At 44.2% G+C, this 15,584-nt stretch overlaps 1 protein-coding gene across 1 annotated transcript in view; it reads right to left on the bottom strand.

Moving 5' to 3' along the window:
• Positions 1 to 407: 407 nt before the first annotated feature.
• CHN2 (chimerin 2) overlaps positions 408 to 15,584 on the bottom strand; it is a 122,714-nt gene continuing 107,537 nt past the window's right edge. The window contains exons 8-13 of the mRNA XM_005862954.2: positions 11,699 to 11,783; positions 8,428 to 8,601; positions 7,123 to 7,200; positions 4,772 to 4,909; positions 3,090 to 3,195; positions 408 to 2,194 (exon numbers count right to left, since the gene is read on the bottom strand). Of these exons, the coding sequence (XP_005863016.2) occupies positions 2,023 to 2,194; positions 3,090 to 3,195; positions 4,772 to 4,909; positions 7,123 to 7,200; positions 8,428 to 8,601; positions 11,699 to 11,783 (753 nt within the window). The 3' untranslated portion in view covers positions 408 to 2,022. The remainder of the gene's footprint in view (positions 2,195 to 3,089; positions 3,196 to 4,771; positions 4,910 to 7,122; positions 7,201 to 8,427; positions 8,602 to 11,698; positions 11,784 to 15,584) is intronic.

The following is a 15,584-nucleotide window of genomic DNA, read 5'->3' on the forward strand; positions in this document are numbered from 1 at the left end:
CCAAGACATCACACTCAGAATATTTCCCCCGGTGTTTCAGGTGAGTAAATCCATTCCCAAGCTCGTACGCATGCAGCGGATAACAGGCAGAGCTGGGATTTGAACTCGAGTCTTTCTGGCTCTAAAACTTTAGTTCTGTTCTTCAGCAAGTGGCCTGGAGTGATTGGCTGTAAAGGTCCTATCTCTCAGTGAATGAGTGGGCCACTGGAATTTCATCTCAAGCAGGCTCTGCAGGGGGAAGCTGGCAAGGGAGGGGGCAGTGAGCTGGGGACTCAGTGGGATGTTTGTGTTTGGTGAGAACAGAAATTTTATTGCCAAAATTCATCTGGGAACAACATTCCCAGAATATTCTCTCTACCTCCACCCCCGCCACTTCCGGACACGGATTTCTTATGCATACTCCAAAATGATAGACAGAAGAATTTAATGCATTTAATTCCTTTCCTTCCATTTACACGATCATAAATTACAAAGTATTGTCCACTTCACAAAATAAAACCATTTCCAGATAATTTTTGACAGTATCAAGAAGTACATCAGCTACAACAAACCCATCTGTACAGCTGGGAGGAACCAGGAGATCAGGGACTCAGCAAAGTGCTTTCCCCCCACCAAGTGCCCAGGAGTCCATCGGGGACTCGCCCGGCGACCACGCTGCTGCCTCCTCCTTCCAACCCCCTTGTCACAGTAATTTTCTCCTGGTCACTCCAAAACAACACAAGTGAGTAACTGCATCAATCATCTCAGACAATCGGAGGAAAAGACTGAAGGAGGAAAAAAGTCTAGATGTACAGTTTTTGATGTTTTAAATATTTCCCCTATGTTACAAAATATAGAAATCTTGGTGTGAAAAGCTCATGCTAAGATAAATATAACCAATCAGAACTGTAGTAATAAAATCATATTAAATTATTATCCATACAGAGCTACTCTGATCGAAGAGGAACAAATACTCATGGAACCCAAACTCATTCATTCTTACTTTGAAAAATAGGCTTGTTTATAAAACAAAAATGAAAAGAAAACCAACAATTATTCTGCAGATTCGCTTTTCACAAGTGCAGAAATGGGGCAAAAACACAATTTGGCATTAACAGACGAACTCTGGGTGCTTGCCTGCAAAGAAAAGGGGAAAAAAAGGCTAACTTTTTATACAGCCCAGATGCAACCAGGGTGGCCAAATGACCTGATGTAAAATGACCGTATTCTGCGTGTTCTGGGATATGCACACATGATATGGAAAGACCATGACCAATTCCAAACAGACTTTGAGACTTTACGAAATTTTTATGGGAAGAAAGCTTGTGGATGTTCCAGACCATTCTACAATTGCTATAAACATATGCCATACGATAGCACGATGCCAGTGCTTAACAGCAGAACGGATCAAAAGCAGGGACACCGGCGGCAGGTGAAGTTTCACTGGAAAGCACGGATAAGGACGGAGGTATGTCAAGATAATACTGCATTCATGGCAAACTTCCCCAGGGATCACAGCACAAAGGCAGGACAAGGTACACAGGGCGATAATCAATGCACTGCATTGAGTTCTATTTGCTAAAATAAAGGAACATTCTCGCAGCTAAAATAAAAATCCATTTTACAATATAAGTCTCATTTAACATTTAACATATAGAGTTGTCTTTCTTTTCGTAAGTGGGAAATGTTTAACTGTATCAAGTACCTCTATGAATGAAGTTCCCTTTCATTACTGTATAAAGGTCTACACTGGTTTTTAATAAGTTAAAGAAAGATTTATTAATCACTCTCCCGGCAAAACAGACACACATACGAGGCACGGCGAAGACCCCAGCGAGGGCTTTCTCTCTCCCTCGCCCATGCTGTGCTCACGTGGAGGAAGCGAGTGTCTATGAGACACAGTAGCCGACGTGGCCATCCACTGCGGTCCAGGAAACTCTGTCACTTGTTTGGAAAATCAAGTGTAAGAAGAGTTTTTTTTTATTCCTTGAGCCTTCTGAACTTCCATGGGCCTGGGGCCGTTCAGCCCATCTCCCTGGTGGGTTAAAACAAAACATCTTCGTTTTCTATTAGAATCTGCACAATCAGCTTCTGGTACCGCATGTCATGGAGGGTGGTGAGCATGCTGTCCTCCGGCGGCCTCATCAGGGTGGGCCCAAACACGATCCCCAGGTTCTCGGCGTTCATGAAATTGTCCTTTTCATTCATGGTCACCCTGCAAGGCACACACAGACACAGAGACATCCATCATCCCAACTCGTGCACGCATTTTAATGCTGACAATGCATGTATGCCCCCAAGAACTTCTCTGGTTTGAAAATTTGCAAAAGAAAATTAAGAATGATGTGGGGTGTGGCTACAGTGTTTTGGCCAGGTTCAAACCTCGGACTAATGAAAGGACAGGGTCCTCTCATTGCCACGTGCAAGTCCCAGCTGGAGGGCAGGGCCCTCCCAGCACAATCATAGCCAACGGCTGTGGTTGTAAGCGTGAACCTATGGTCCGAACATGTGGAGCCCACGTGCCTTGTGATAGAGTTCGGGTGCATGTAGTTAAGTGAGGTTGAAACTCACGAGAATGCTGTAAACAACGTGATCACGCCCCTACTTTGCCTCGTGGCATCTGCTATAAAATAAAGACACGGCTTGTGGGCACTGGCGCTGTCTCCTCATCAGGGAGCAGCGTCCCACTGAGACCCAGCTTTCATTCTCTTGTCTGTCTTTTCTCAATCCTTTCACCCCCCCACTCAGGGTCACTGAACCAGGCTGAGCTGGCATGGCACATAAGGCGCCCTGGGGCTGAGTATGCCATGGCCGTGCTGGCTCCCCACAGAATGAGAATGACAGAAAAGCATTTTTAAAGAGAGAATTTTCTCATTGTTCTTCTTAGATTATGGACATTGCCTCAGCCAGTGCAAGTGAATTACCAAGTGAGTCTGATATAGACACAATCTTTAGAATCAGAAAAATCGGTCCTTCTAACTGAAGAATCGTGAAACTGTCATGGGGAGAATATGGGTGTGAAGGGGCGGATTGCTAGCTGACCCGCAGTGCGCGGAGGTTTTAGTCTAGGCGGGGTTCGCGGAGGAGGCGTCGGGAGGTCCCGAGCTTACTTCTTCAGGTGGATCATCAGGTACCGGAGGGTCTCATAGTGGGCGGGAGGCAGCAGCATCAACACCTCGTGGACGGCTTCCAGCCTCTCATCTGCGTTGGAGATTTCTGCAAGGGTCACACAGGAGGAATGTCAGTGCAGCCCGCGGCATGCAAGCTTGCAGAGACCTAAGAAGTTAGGCTACCGACAGAGGGAAAGTCTAACGAGTTCATGCAACTTTAGGCAACATTTCACTGAAAGTAATGAATTTGTTCGTGTCCTGCCTCGTCCTAGAAAGGGTCTGAGGCTGGGCACCACATGGGCATTGCATGCCCACTGGGTGGGGGCCAGAGGCTGGCCCTCCCGGAGTCTGCAGCCTGCAGATGCTTACAGTTGGTACTCGCACAGATGGGGCTTTGCCCAGCTTCTTCTCAATGGTGGATCTGCCAGAAATCTCACCACCACAAGCTTTAATTTACACCAGATCTCACTTGGTAGCGTTCCCTTAATGTTGTCTAATTAAGTCTTTCCTGGCAGGCTTCCAGAACTGAGCGACTTTATCATCAGCAAGGGTGCTGGCCGACGAGCCAGGCAACTCAGCCTGCGTTAGTGGCGCTTTCCACCAAAGTGTTGGCATGGTGAACCCTGGTGTGCAGTCCAGGCTAGGAAGTGGATATGAGGCACATGACCATGGGAGGAAGCACGTGTGCTCTGCTTGTTAGGTCTCTGGCAGCCACCCACAGGAAGCTCTCACGTCATTCCTCCTGCGACGGAGGGCACCCCGCTGCTGGAACCTTCTCTACTCAGGACTGCCAGGACCCAGGAAGGAAGGATGCTCTTACCAGGAAGCGGGGCCACAGCTCCTCTGCAAAGTGCACGAATCCCTGACTCATTACATACTTAGTAGCACTTACCTCTCAAGACGATACGTTTTTATAAAACTTCTTCAAAATGGGGCTTGGCATCTATGCCATGCATCCCATCATCTGAACCCCTTTCTCACTATGTTCCAAGGCAAAGTGTAGACCCCCTACTTCCCCCCTGCCCCCTTCACCACTGTGGTCCTCTCTCTCTCAACAACAGTGGGCCAGCGTGCCAAACACAGAACGAGCAACCGTGGGCTGATGGACGACCGAGGCTGATGCTCCATTCCTAGACCTGTGAGCCTTGCCCTCCTCTGTAAAATGGAATTGTAATATTGGCTTCATCAGGTAGATAAGATGAAACGAGAGGACACTGATGAGAGTTCCTAGCATAGCACTTGGCCTGTTGTTAATTTTGAATAGCATCAATGGGAAAAACTTGGGGTATGACTACAATCGATTAGCAACAGCATTCTCCCTGATGATGAAAGCAGCTAATCTCATAGTCCTCACTGAAGAACACGTAATTTTTTCTACTGCAGACACATTCTTGCTTTCAGCGTCTAACAGAGTAGGCCTGCACAGGTTCCTGGCACAGACGGGCTGATGGGCAGAGACAGCTGCCTGGCATGCGGCTTCAGCTCAGCCGAGTTGTCCTGGTACTGGCTCCACGCAGCTGGGGCCCGGTGCCTGCTTTCCCACGAACTGTGCCATTGTGGTTAATTGCAAAGCAAGCCACTCAGGCAATAATTTCAACAGCTCTGCGTTTGAATGCTCTTGAATTCAAAAGCATTGTACTTAAACATTTGATACGAATGAAAAATTAGTTCTTATTACTTACTTGCTGCTTCTATAAACTTGGAATAGGTATCATAGGTGATGACAGGAATGGGTAAGTCTCTGAAATACAGTTTCAGGGCTCCAGTGATGATGTTTATGTCTGGGTAGAGGTTGGCAGATATGTCTACCTTTTCACCATCTGCAAAACAATCAATGGCCCAATTCCTAATTAGGAGCTGATCTGACCAAGTTAAAGCATGCCCAGGGAGGAAAATAAAATCCAACGAATGCTCCCTTACAGTCTCAGCTGACTACTTCCAATCACGCTGAGGTGCCGGGAGTAACACAAAGGAGTTTGGTGAGAGGGATTTTGGGTCTGAGGGCTAGTGTAGCCAGAAAGGGTAGTGAAATAGACTTAAAATGGTTATTTGGGTCCCAGCTCACGGTAATTTGGTAAGTAGAAATTTAGCCCAAAATTCATATTCTGGATTGTACGCAGATTCATAGTAGAATACAGTAACAACCCAATTTATAATTAAAAAAAAATCAGTAAGTCCTTAAATAGTTCTACCAGTATTTTTTGAACTTGGATTTGAAGATGATGTACACAAAATAACTGTTGAATATCTTCAGTTTCTACTGTCTCTTTCAGGCTCACTGAAGATGCTTTTAGCTTGATTCCTCCTCCCAGTCCCTAGGACTTTATTTTGGGAAACCTTGCCCTTCCCTCATGTATAGGCAATATTATATTTCTTACCATTTTTACAATCATTCTCAAAAATCTTTGACCTTTTGTTTTACCCTTCGTAGCTATCAGTCCAATTTAATTGGCACATACTAGAATACGTTTTTGAACAAAATCTGTTTTATTGAGAGACTATTCGCATCTTCTCTTATATAGAGAATTGAAAGAACAAATGCTTGAGCAAATTTGGTTCTGAGGATAAAAAAAGCTGATGCCCAGAGAACAGTGAGAGTGTAGCAGATAGGCCACACGATCCCACTTACGTATTTTACAAGCTTGTATTGAGAATCTACCATGTGCCAGGCACTCTTAAGCCCCAGTGAGTCAGCGAAGAAAGGGCACACTCTAACAGCTCTTGTCAGATTGGGAGTCAGACATGCAACTCAGCAGCTCCAAGGAGACTGGAAGACCGCTGTGCTGGAGACGTGGAAACAGGGAGGGGGGCATAGGAAAGGAAATGGAACTCGTAGGTCAGCGTGGGGCGGGCGGTCAGCGAGGATTCAGGGAAGAGGAAGGACAAGAGGACACCCGGTGAACAGGGAGTGGTTCCAGGCAGAGATGTGAGCACATTATGGATGGACAGAGCGACGTGGGCCGAGGGGCTTGTCCATGAAAACGGGAAGGTGGGTTTCCGTGTTGCCAGGGTGCAAAGTGTACAGGGAGGAGGAACTGGCCATGAGCTTGAACAGACGGGGCGACCAGATCATCAGAGACCGTGGATACTATTCTAGGGTGTGGAGGTTCTAGCTAGCGGGCTAGGTTCCACCCCTCCACTGGCTGCACCAGTATTCACTAGGTTATTCATTAGAAAAACAGAATTTTGGGCTCACCCAGCTTTCTGAATGAGTCCCCACAATGGGCCGCGGTGATCTGTGTTTTTAAAAAGTTCCCTTATGACTGTGTCACATGGCCTGGGGAGCATATGACACAGGCATAAGGAACAAAGGAGTTACCTCCTGCACTTCCACTGGCTTCCCCAAACTCACTGCGTGGGGGACCCCACTCCCTCCCTTCTGCTCTCTTGTTTGGAGCTTCGGGAGAAGGAGAAGCGTCAACGGGATCCTGACATGGGGAGACAGAGGATATCCTGGTGCCACGGGAGTAACCGTAAGTGTTGGGCAACCAACACAAGAATTTAATGGCACCAAATGTTGGCTGCCCATTCATTCAAGGAGTATTTTAAACTCACTTCCTTGTGTGGTCACTTGTCCACACTTAATAAAAGTACCCCCCAGAGAGGCGGAGAACGAGATTACTCCTCTCGGCTTCCTGAAGAACAGCTCTCAGTAGCCCTGAAACTCCGGTCTCAGCTTGAATAAAATCTGGTTCCCAAAGACAGGGCACTAAAAAGTCATCTGGCTTTCAAGCTCTTGCTATGGCCAGTTTTCTCAGTGGTTAGAGTGTCAGCCCACGGACTGAAGGGTCATAGGTTCCATTCCCGGTCAAGGGCACATACCTTACTAGTAGTTGCAGATTGGATCCCCGGCCTGGTTGGGCTCATAAGGGAGGCAATCAATTGATGTGTTTATCTCACATTGATGTTTCTCTCTCTCTGTCTCTCTCTCTCTTCCTCCCTCCCGTCTCCCTCTGTTCCGCTCGCTCTTTAAAGATCAATGGAAAAAATATCCTCAGGTGAGGATTAAATAAAAAAGAAGGCACAAGCCCACCTCTATCAAATGCCATTTTGACATCCTCGATGTGTTCGGTGAACCCGGAGACCCTGTAAAGACCTTCCGACTTTAATCCTGTTAAAAAAGAGACAGACTTTAACCAGCTTCCAGCAACATCTAAGAACCACTCTAATTTCATATCTGCACTGTGTGCTATCAGGAAATGAGCAAAATTGTCAGTGCTTCTACATCATCCACTGTTCCATCAGCACTTGGACTCGTCTGTCTCCATTTCCACGCACATGTCTTCATTTGCTGCGGGACGGTGGAGACCTCAGTGACCGGGGCTTCTTCCTGCCTGGCTTTGTAAAGCGAACCCATGTTTACGATTCTCATCCACATGATCTCCTGCTTGTTTTGTTCATCAGACTGCTGGATGCGATTTCACTGCCTCAGGCAGCTACTTGCTTTCTCTTCCGCATCATCTTAGTCCATGTGCCACACACATTAATGTATGCAGGTGTGAGATACATATTATCCTGATTTTGTTGAAACAGTCCAATTTTATAGCCTTTTACAGTTACCAAATACTCACGGGGAAGTAAAGTACAGCACAGGGAATGTAGTAAAAAATATTGTAGCCCAGCCAGCATGGTTCAGTGGTTGAGTGTCGACCTATGAACTGGGAGGTCATGGTTCGATTCCTGGGCAGGGTATATGCCTGAGTTGAGAGCTCAATCCCCAGTGTGGGGCGTGCAGGAGGCAGCCAATCAGTGATCCTCTCTCATTATTGATGTTTCCATCTTTCTCTCCCTTTCCCTTCCTTTCTGAAATAAATACAAATGTTTAAAAAATACTGTAATAACTGTGTATGGCACAGGTGTATAGATTGATTGGGAGAATCACTTTGTAAGGTATATAAATATCTAATCACTATGCTGTAAGCCTGAAACTAATGAAATATTGAATGTCAACTGCAATTGAAAATTTAAAAACTAACACAAATTTATAGCCTTTATATTATTTAGTCATAAATATGACAATATGTTAAATGTTTACTTATGATTAATTTAATTATATACCTTCAAATAAATGTGCCTTTTATATCTTCAATGTGCAGCGCATGATAAATGCTCGGCAAGCATGTGCTGAATGCATACATGGAAGCGCTTCACACATGAATAGTTTATGAATGAGACAGAAATTGATTTAGTTGGTGTGTGTGGGTGCACGCATGTGCACGTGAGCCTGTGCAGACCATTTTTCCTACATCAACAGTGGAGAGTCAATTTAACGATTCTAAGAAGGTTTCCTTGGCAACAGTAAAAATCAAATCCTTATATCAAGGGGCCTTTTCCAAACCTCTGGCTTCGATTTCCCGAATGCAGATGTCCACCACCATGGGCCGCTGGGCGTTGTGCGCCTTGACCAGGGTGGTGAGGTCACAGCAGTACACCTTCTTGATCCTCTTGAGGTCCGGCTGACAGTCGTTGGGAACGTGCTTGGAGCACTGCTTGTGTACGTTCAGCCCGCAGTCTGGAAACAAAGAAGCCACATTAGATGGCCCTGCCCTTTGGCCAAAGCCCAGCACAAATGACACGCTACCAAAATTAAACGGTGAAAACAGCCCAGGGTTTGCCGCATCTCCCCGGAGCGTCCACCCCACTCAGAGGTGGTCCTCTCCATCCAAGGAGTGTGAAATCTGAATGTATTCAGGAAACTCCTACATAATTCATTTGTTCTCACGAAGCTTTCTCTGCTGCTGGACTAATCTCACTGGGATAGTCCTGGTCATTAGCCAGATTGTTTATGTTTCTTTCGCTTTCGGGCCTGGGACCTCTGTGGCCACATGTGGGCTTTCGGGTGTGGAGTCTCAGAGCTAGTCATGGCTCATCGCGGGCGCGTAGGACTTCTGCTCGGTTGTTTCTCTTAAGTCCTCGATGCTCCTCTTGTGGGAGACAAGATTACTCTCTCTGCGAACCCCTTCCTGGAGAGGTGCCCACAGTTCCCACTCTTCCTCCTTGTGGGCAGTGGGGGCAGGCCATTTTCCTGCCACTTGCCTCACTTTGACACCTGCGAGTGGGAATGATGCCTACCTGGACACCAGTGGGAGTACCTGAGGGCTTACAATGCAGAACAATGCCATGAAATGTGATGATGCAAGTAATTATTTATAAAGCTCATATCAAGATCTAAAGCTGAAAAGGGGCTTTCAAGTTCACTGAACGCATTGTGAGCATAGCAAAGCCTCGAGAGCAGTTGGGATCCACTGATGGAATTTCTCAAACAATAACAGAGCCCAGTCTACATGCTGGAAAATAAAAATTTAATGTCGAAGTTGTTCACAGTTGACGTGCTGCTTATTCAAAGTGCCTTCTAATATTACTTGTCTTTCTAGGTATAAAGAAAAACAATAATAATGATATACTATATTCTAAGATATTTATATTACACAGATGACAAATATTATAATCAGCTGCTTTGCAAAAAAAGCACTTAACCACACCAAGGATTTGAGAGGATCTAAACTTTTGTAAAATCATCAAAAAATTATTTTTGAAAATCACTAGATGATCTTTATGTAATGTGTACCGGCCAAGTTCTCTCTGCCTACCCTCCTTCCAAAGGAAAAACCGTTCTCATTCATTTCAGCTTCATCAACATGAGAAGGTCACCAAAGCTCAAGTGAACTTCAATAAGACTTTGATAAATCTACTTAGTAGATGTAAATTTTGGCCAACTGAACTAAATAGAATTGGTTGGTCTTCTTGTTTGGTTCCTCTTTTATAAAATGAGGATAAAATAGACCTACTCGTAGGGTTATCATGAGGATCAGATAAGCTAATATATGTAAAGACTGGGGTGTGATGGACACTATGTGAGAATTCAATCAAAGAAATTGCAAATACGGTGATAGAAAACACAAAGATACCTGCTTAGCTGTTCTTAAGTTATTTCATTATTTTTACTCTATCTTTACAAACTTCATTTAAAACAATTTGGGAAAACTAGGGTAAAAGATACAATACACAAAATCCACCATTTTAACCATTCTTAAGTGTACAGTTCGGTGGTCTTAAGCACCTTTACATTGTGTGCCATCATCACCACCATCCATCTCCAAAATATTTTTCATTTTCCCAAACGGAAACTCTGTACTCATTAAATATGAATTCCCCAGACCCTTCTTCCCCTGGCCCCTGGCAACCATGTTCTACCTTCTGTCTCTGAATGTGATTACTTTAGTTATCTCACATAAGTGGAATCATACGGTATTTGTCTTTTCTGACTGGCTTATTTCACTCAGCGTAATGTCCTAAAAACTAGGGTAAAAGATACAATACACAAAATCCACAATTTTAACCATTTTTAAGTGTACAGTTCAGTGGTCTTAAGCACCTTTACATTGTGTGCCAACATCACCACCATCCATCTCCAAAATACTTTTCATTTTCCCAAACGGAAACTCTGTACTCATTGAATATGAATTCCCCAGACCCTTCTTCCCCTGGCCCCTGGCAACCACGTTCTACTTTCTGTCTCTGAATGTGACTACTTTAGTTACCTCACATAAGTGGAATCATACAGTATTTGTCCTTTTCTGACTGGCTTATTTCACTCAGCGTAATGTCCTCCAGGTTCATTCATACTGTAACATATGACAGGATTTCCTATAATATTCCCTTGTATGGATAGACCACATCTTGTTTATCCATTCACCCATTGCTGGGCCGCTGCTATCTTATGGCTATTGTGAAAAATGCTGCCCTAAACATGGGTGTGCATGACCTGTTTGAGTGGCTGCTTTCCTCTCCATGGGGTATATAGCCAGAAGTGGAAATGCTGGCTTACATAATAATTCTATTCTCAACTTCCTTATATACTTCGTGTCAATATCTGAAGCAATAGTGTTTATGTAGAATGAAATCCTGATATTTTATTAAAATGAAGATGTTTTATAACAAATATAAAAATAGTCAGGTTTTTCAAACTAATACATCTCCATATACTAAAAATGAAGTGTGTTTCATTTAAAAATGTTTAAAATATGTAAAATATGGAGAGTTGAGAGGCAGGGATTGTTCTTTTACCCTTTAATGATCAGTTTGCAGGTTTCCTGCTGCTCAGGGGAATATGAGGCTATATGGTGGCCACTGGAGAGAAACACCCTTTTATCCCCGAGAAGTTTGCTGTTCAAAGCTAATCCGAATCCCAGAGTTTTGTTTTCATAATATTGACTTTGGACCAATTTCTTGCTGAAATTGGATAATACCAGCAATTAGGGATCTTTTTGGTGGGTATAAGCAGGCAGGCTGAATGAATACCACTGAGCACTTCAGATAGTCTACCACTTTGCTCAGGGGTTCAGCTGGGAGGTGCTCTGTAGCTCTCGCTGAGTCTTTTGTGTTAATGGGAGTATCTGGATCATTTCTGGAAAGACTGCTTTGAGCCTATGTTTACTGCTTGTCTCATAGATGCGGGGCGGGGACAGGTGGAGTTAACAGACATACATGAGCATCTACTTGAACCCTCCAGGCATCACCACTGGTGATTGCTGTGTCTACACTAGAAGCGCTCAACATGGTGGCCCTTCATATAAATGGAAGAAGGATAAAGAAAGTTCCGTGTCTACCTGAGCACCGGACCCCTTGGGCGATGAGCCCCCACATGAAGTTGGCACAGTATTCACACCAGTGCGGGCCTCGGAATGTGTGGACCTGTGATCCAAAAAGAAGAAGAGTGTCAGAAAATTCAGTCGTTTTGAGGCAGATGGCCTCAGTTATGCAACAAATGCATGAAGTCAAGACACAAAGGCCTTAGTGGCAGTGAGCATCTGGGCCTCGGAATGTGTGGACCTGTGATCCAAAAGAAGAAGAGTGTCAGAAAATTCAGTCGTTTTGGGGCAGATGGCCTCAGTTATGCAACAAATGCACGAAGTCAAGACACAAAGGCCTTAGTGGCAGTGAGCATCCCTCGCTGGGCCTGTTCTCTCCAGGGAGGCAGAGTTGCAAATGGACCAGAGAGAACAGAGATGTGCTTTGATCTTTGAACATCCTACATGGATCTACCATGCCCGGGGCTGGAGTCTGAAAGGAATGAGGAGAAACAGTAAGATTATAGGGCCATGGCATCAGCTGAAGAATGAGACTCTCACCACCCAAACAAGGCACTGTGTGGACCAACCCAAGGTGGCCCGAGCTGGTCGCTACAGCTGCATTAGCTCAGCTTTTGTCCTTTTGACCAAAGTGGCCCCCTGGCAGTAAAATTATAGATCATTTCAATTATGAATATAAATGTAAACATTCTTTTAAAAAGATCCTACTGAATATAGCTTGATATTTTAAAAAATGGCCTGACCAAGGATAGTTTATTTCATGAATTTAAGTTGACATATTACTAGAATTCACCCCAAAAACAAAACAAAAGAAACCACATCAGCATTTCAAAAATTAGAACACCAACAATCAAACACAATTCATCATTTACTTATAATAATAGCATTCCACATGCTAGGAATAGAGGAGATTCTCCTAAAAATAGCTGATTAAAGGTATTTATGTTACACATAATATTTAAGATGGAACATTAGAATAATTTCCTTCAAAGTCAGCAAAATGATAAGGCTGCCTGCTATCAATGCTTCTCTTGAGTATTATTCTATAGAGTTTAGCTAGCATAACAAAAGAAGACAGGAAATATAATATATGATTGGAAGAAGAAATGAGGCCAAGTTTGCTTAATAAAAGAGTAATATGAAGAAATCAGCATTGCCCTGGCTAGTTAGGCTCAATAGCTAGAGCATCAGCCTGCAGACTAAAGGTCCCAGGTTCAATTCTGGTCAAGGGCACAAGCTCGGGTTGTGGACTCAATCCCCAGTAGGGGGCGTGCAGGAGACAGCCAATCAATGCTTCTCTCATCATTGATGTTTCTCTCTCCCTCTTCCTTCCTTTCTGAAATCACTATATATATATATGAAGAAATCAGCATTGCTCTATAGAAGTAACACCATTTTATTAAATAGTAAAAAGCAAAGGCTCCATTTACCACAGCAGCAACACTCTAAAATAATTAGAACATAATTTAATAAATGACATTACGGACACAAATAAGGAGATATTCTATACTCATGTATGGCAATGCCCAATGTTATAATAAATAGGTTAATTAGCCTCTAACTGAATCGAATGAATCTATAAATCCAATGCAATTTCAGTAAAAATCTCTGTTCTGTGGTGCTTTCCACAAAAGTTGACACGATGACCCTAAATTCCATATGGAAGAATAGAGAAGAAAAGAATAGCCCATGATAATTTCGAGAGAGTAGAAGAATGTAGGAAAACTCATCTGACCATCTAGCAAGATGTCTATAGTTACAAAAGGAAAACACCATGCAGGATGGACAAACAGGCCAGTGGATTCGAGTGGAAAGGTCAGAAACCAAGTCGCATACATAGGGAGACTGGGTATGTTTCAGAAGTGGCATTATATTAGGGGAAGGATGTCAGAGAGGTGAATTAGTGTTATGTCATCCACCTGTCACCCTCTCATTCATCATTCACTCATTGGCATGCTGACTGCCTATTTTGAACCTGGCACTGGAGAAGTCCATAAAGATACAAAGTCAAAATAGATCAGAGGAGCCCAGACCTCCCTGCCCTCAAGGATCTCATCTACAAGAACAAATAGGCCACAGAAACAATTACCCTATGGTAGTGTGCTGGAGAGAATAACACATGCTTCTGAGAAGGCTGGGAAAGTGATATTTGAACTGGGTTTTGAAGGATGGATAGGAGTTCACCAGGCTGGGAAACACTGAGCTGCTGGGGAAGTGATAGTGCTGACTATGGAAGCAGAGTACTTGGGAAAACATTCCAAGAAGTGAAAACAGCGTAGCCAAAAGCCAATGGCGGTGGGCTTGGTTTTTGAAAGATATTCTTTTCTTTTAGGTCATGAAAAAAAAAAGTGACCAAATTCTTCTCTGGAATATCTCTAGTGGATAAAGAAATTGCATGGGAAATACCTCCATACCTTGGGGTCAAAATGAAAATGCAATGTTTAGAAATGAGGAGAGTAGCTACCATGTTTACTACACATTGACCAAATGAAAAACTGGCGGACTCAATGCTCAGGAAATATATGATATGCTAATCATAGATTTTCTGAAATTTCCCTTTTTGCCAATATTTAAAAAAAATAATTAAACATATCAAAATTACATTTAATGCTGATTAGCCTCACCCATAACTACCAACATCCTTTCCCGTCAATGTATCCCCACTGCCTGCGATCTCATTTCTCCAGCCAAACAAATGCAGGCAGGCACTTCGGAATAGCAACTCGCTCCCTGTGTCCACACATTCCCCCAGAGATAAACAAAAAGGGGCGGAGGGGAACGTCAAGTTAGTTCAACATTATTTTAGGCCCACTGCCTACTTTCCCCTTTGTGATGGGCCACTGTTTGTTTTCACGGCTGATAGAGTGTCCGGTTTTCTTTTGGGTCCACAAGGACACTCTCTGAATAGTAGCCTACATGTAAAAGCTGGGACACTCTCCGAACCCATGTTATTTCGGGCTGAGTTATTATGTCAACCGTTCCAACGAAACACCCCATATCTTGAAAAGTCACTAATCAGCCTTTACCATTTGCTGAAGTTTATTGATTTTCAAGAATATCTTTTCAGAAAAAAAAAAAAGAGAGAGAGAGAACATTTTGCAAACTTTAGGGCAGAACCGAAAATACCCCAGACAGGAAGAAAATACCCTAGACAGGAAGAATGTCTGCCCAAGGCTATTATACTGGGCCTGGTCTGCCTGGAATTCAAAAACCACACCAAACAGAAGACGATGATACGCAGGAGATAAGGGATGTTGGACAAAGAGCCCAGGAATGGCCATTGCATGGAAACAAGAGCAAGAGGAATCGCCAAGGAAAAGCCCGGGCGCTGAGGAAGTACCCCTGACATGACACTGTGTGAGTGAGCAGGGTGATACCTGTCTCACATCTGCGGGGCTGGAAGGCAGTAATCCCTGCTAGTTTCATAACAAGTATGTTTCGATGGGTCAAGGCAGGTGCCGCTCCAGTGGATAATCAGCTCAGCCCAGGTTGTAGATGGAGCTGCTTATGATGTGCAGCAGTTGGGACATTCTGCTTTTTCTTCTCAGCAAACATCTGGGTTTCTCAGCCCTGGCACTCTGAAGGTTCAGGACTGGGCAAGTCTGGGTGCACTGTAGGATGTGTAGCGGTGACCTTGGCCTCTACCCACCGATGTCGGCAGCAACCCTGGGCTGAAACCACCACAGATGTCTGCAGACATTGCCAAATGTGCCCCTGGGACAAAGGAACCCTGGTAGAGAACCACTGGTATAAATGGAAACCCTATCACCTCAGTCTGTCACTGTTATCATTTACATGAAAAACGAGAACTTTATTCTCTTATTGGGGTTTCAAAAGGACCCTGAGTCAAAGGCAGTTTTTCCTTAGCTGCTTGATATGCACAGAGGAGGGGGTGGGAGGGGGC

The sequence above is a fragment of the Myotis brandtii genome, unplaced genomic scaffold (genome assembly GCF_000412655.1).
Source record: "Myotis brandtii unplaced genomic scaffold, ASM41265v1 scaffold17, whole genome shotgun sequence".
NCBI classification, from domain to species: Eukaryota; Metazoa; Chordata; class Mammalia; order Chiroptera; family Vespertilionidae; genus Myotis; species Myotis brandtii.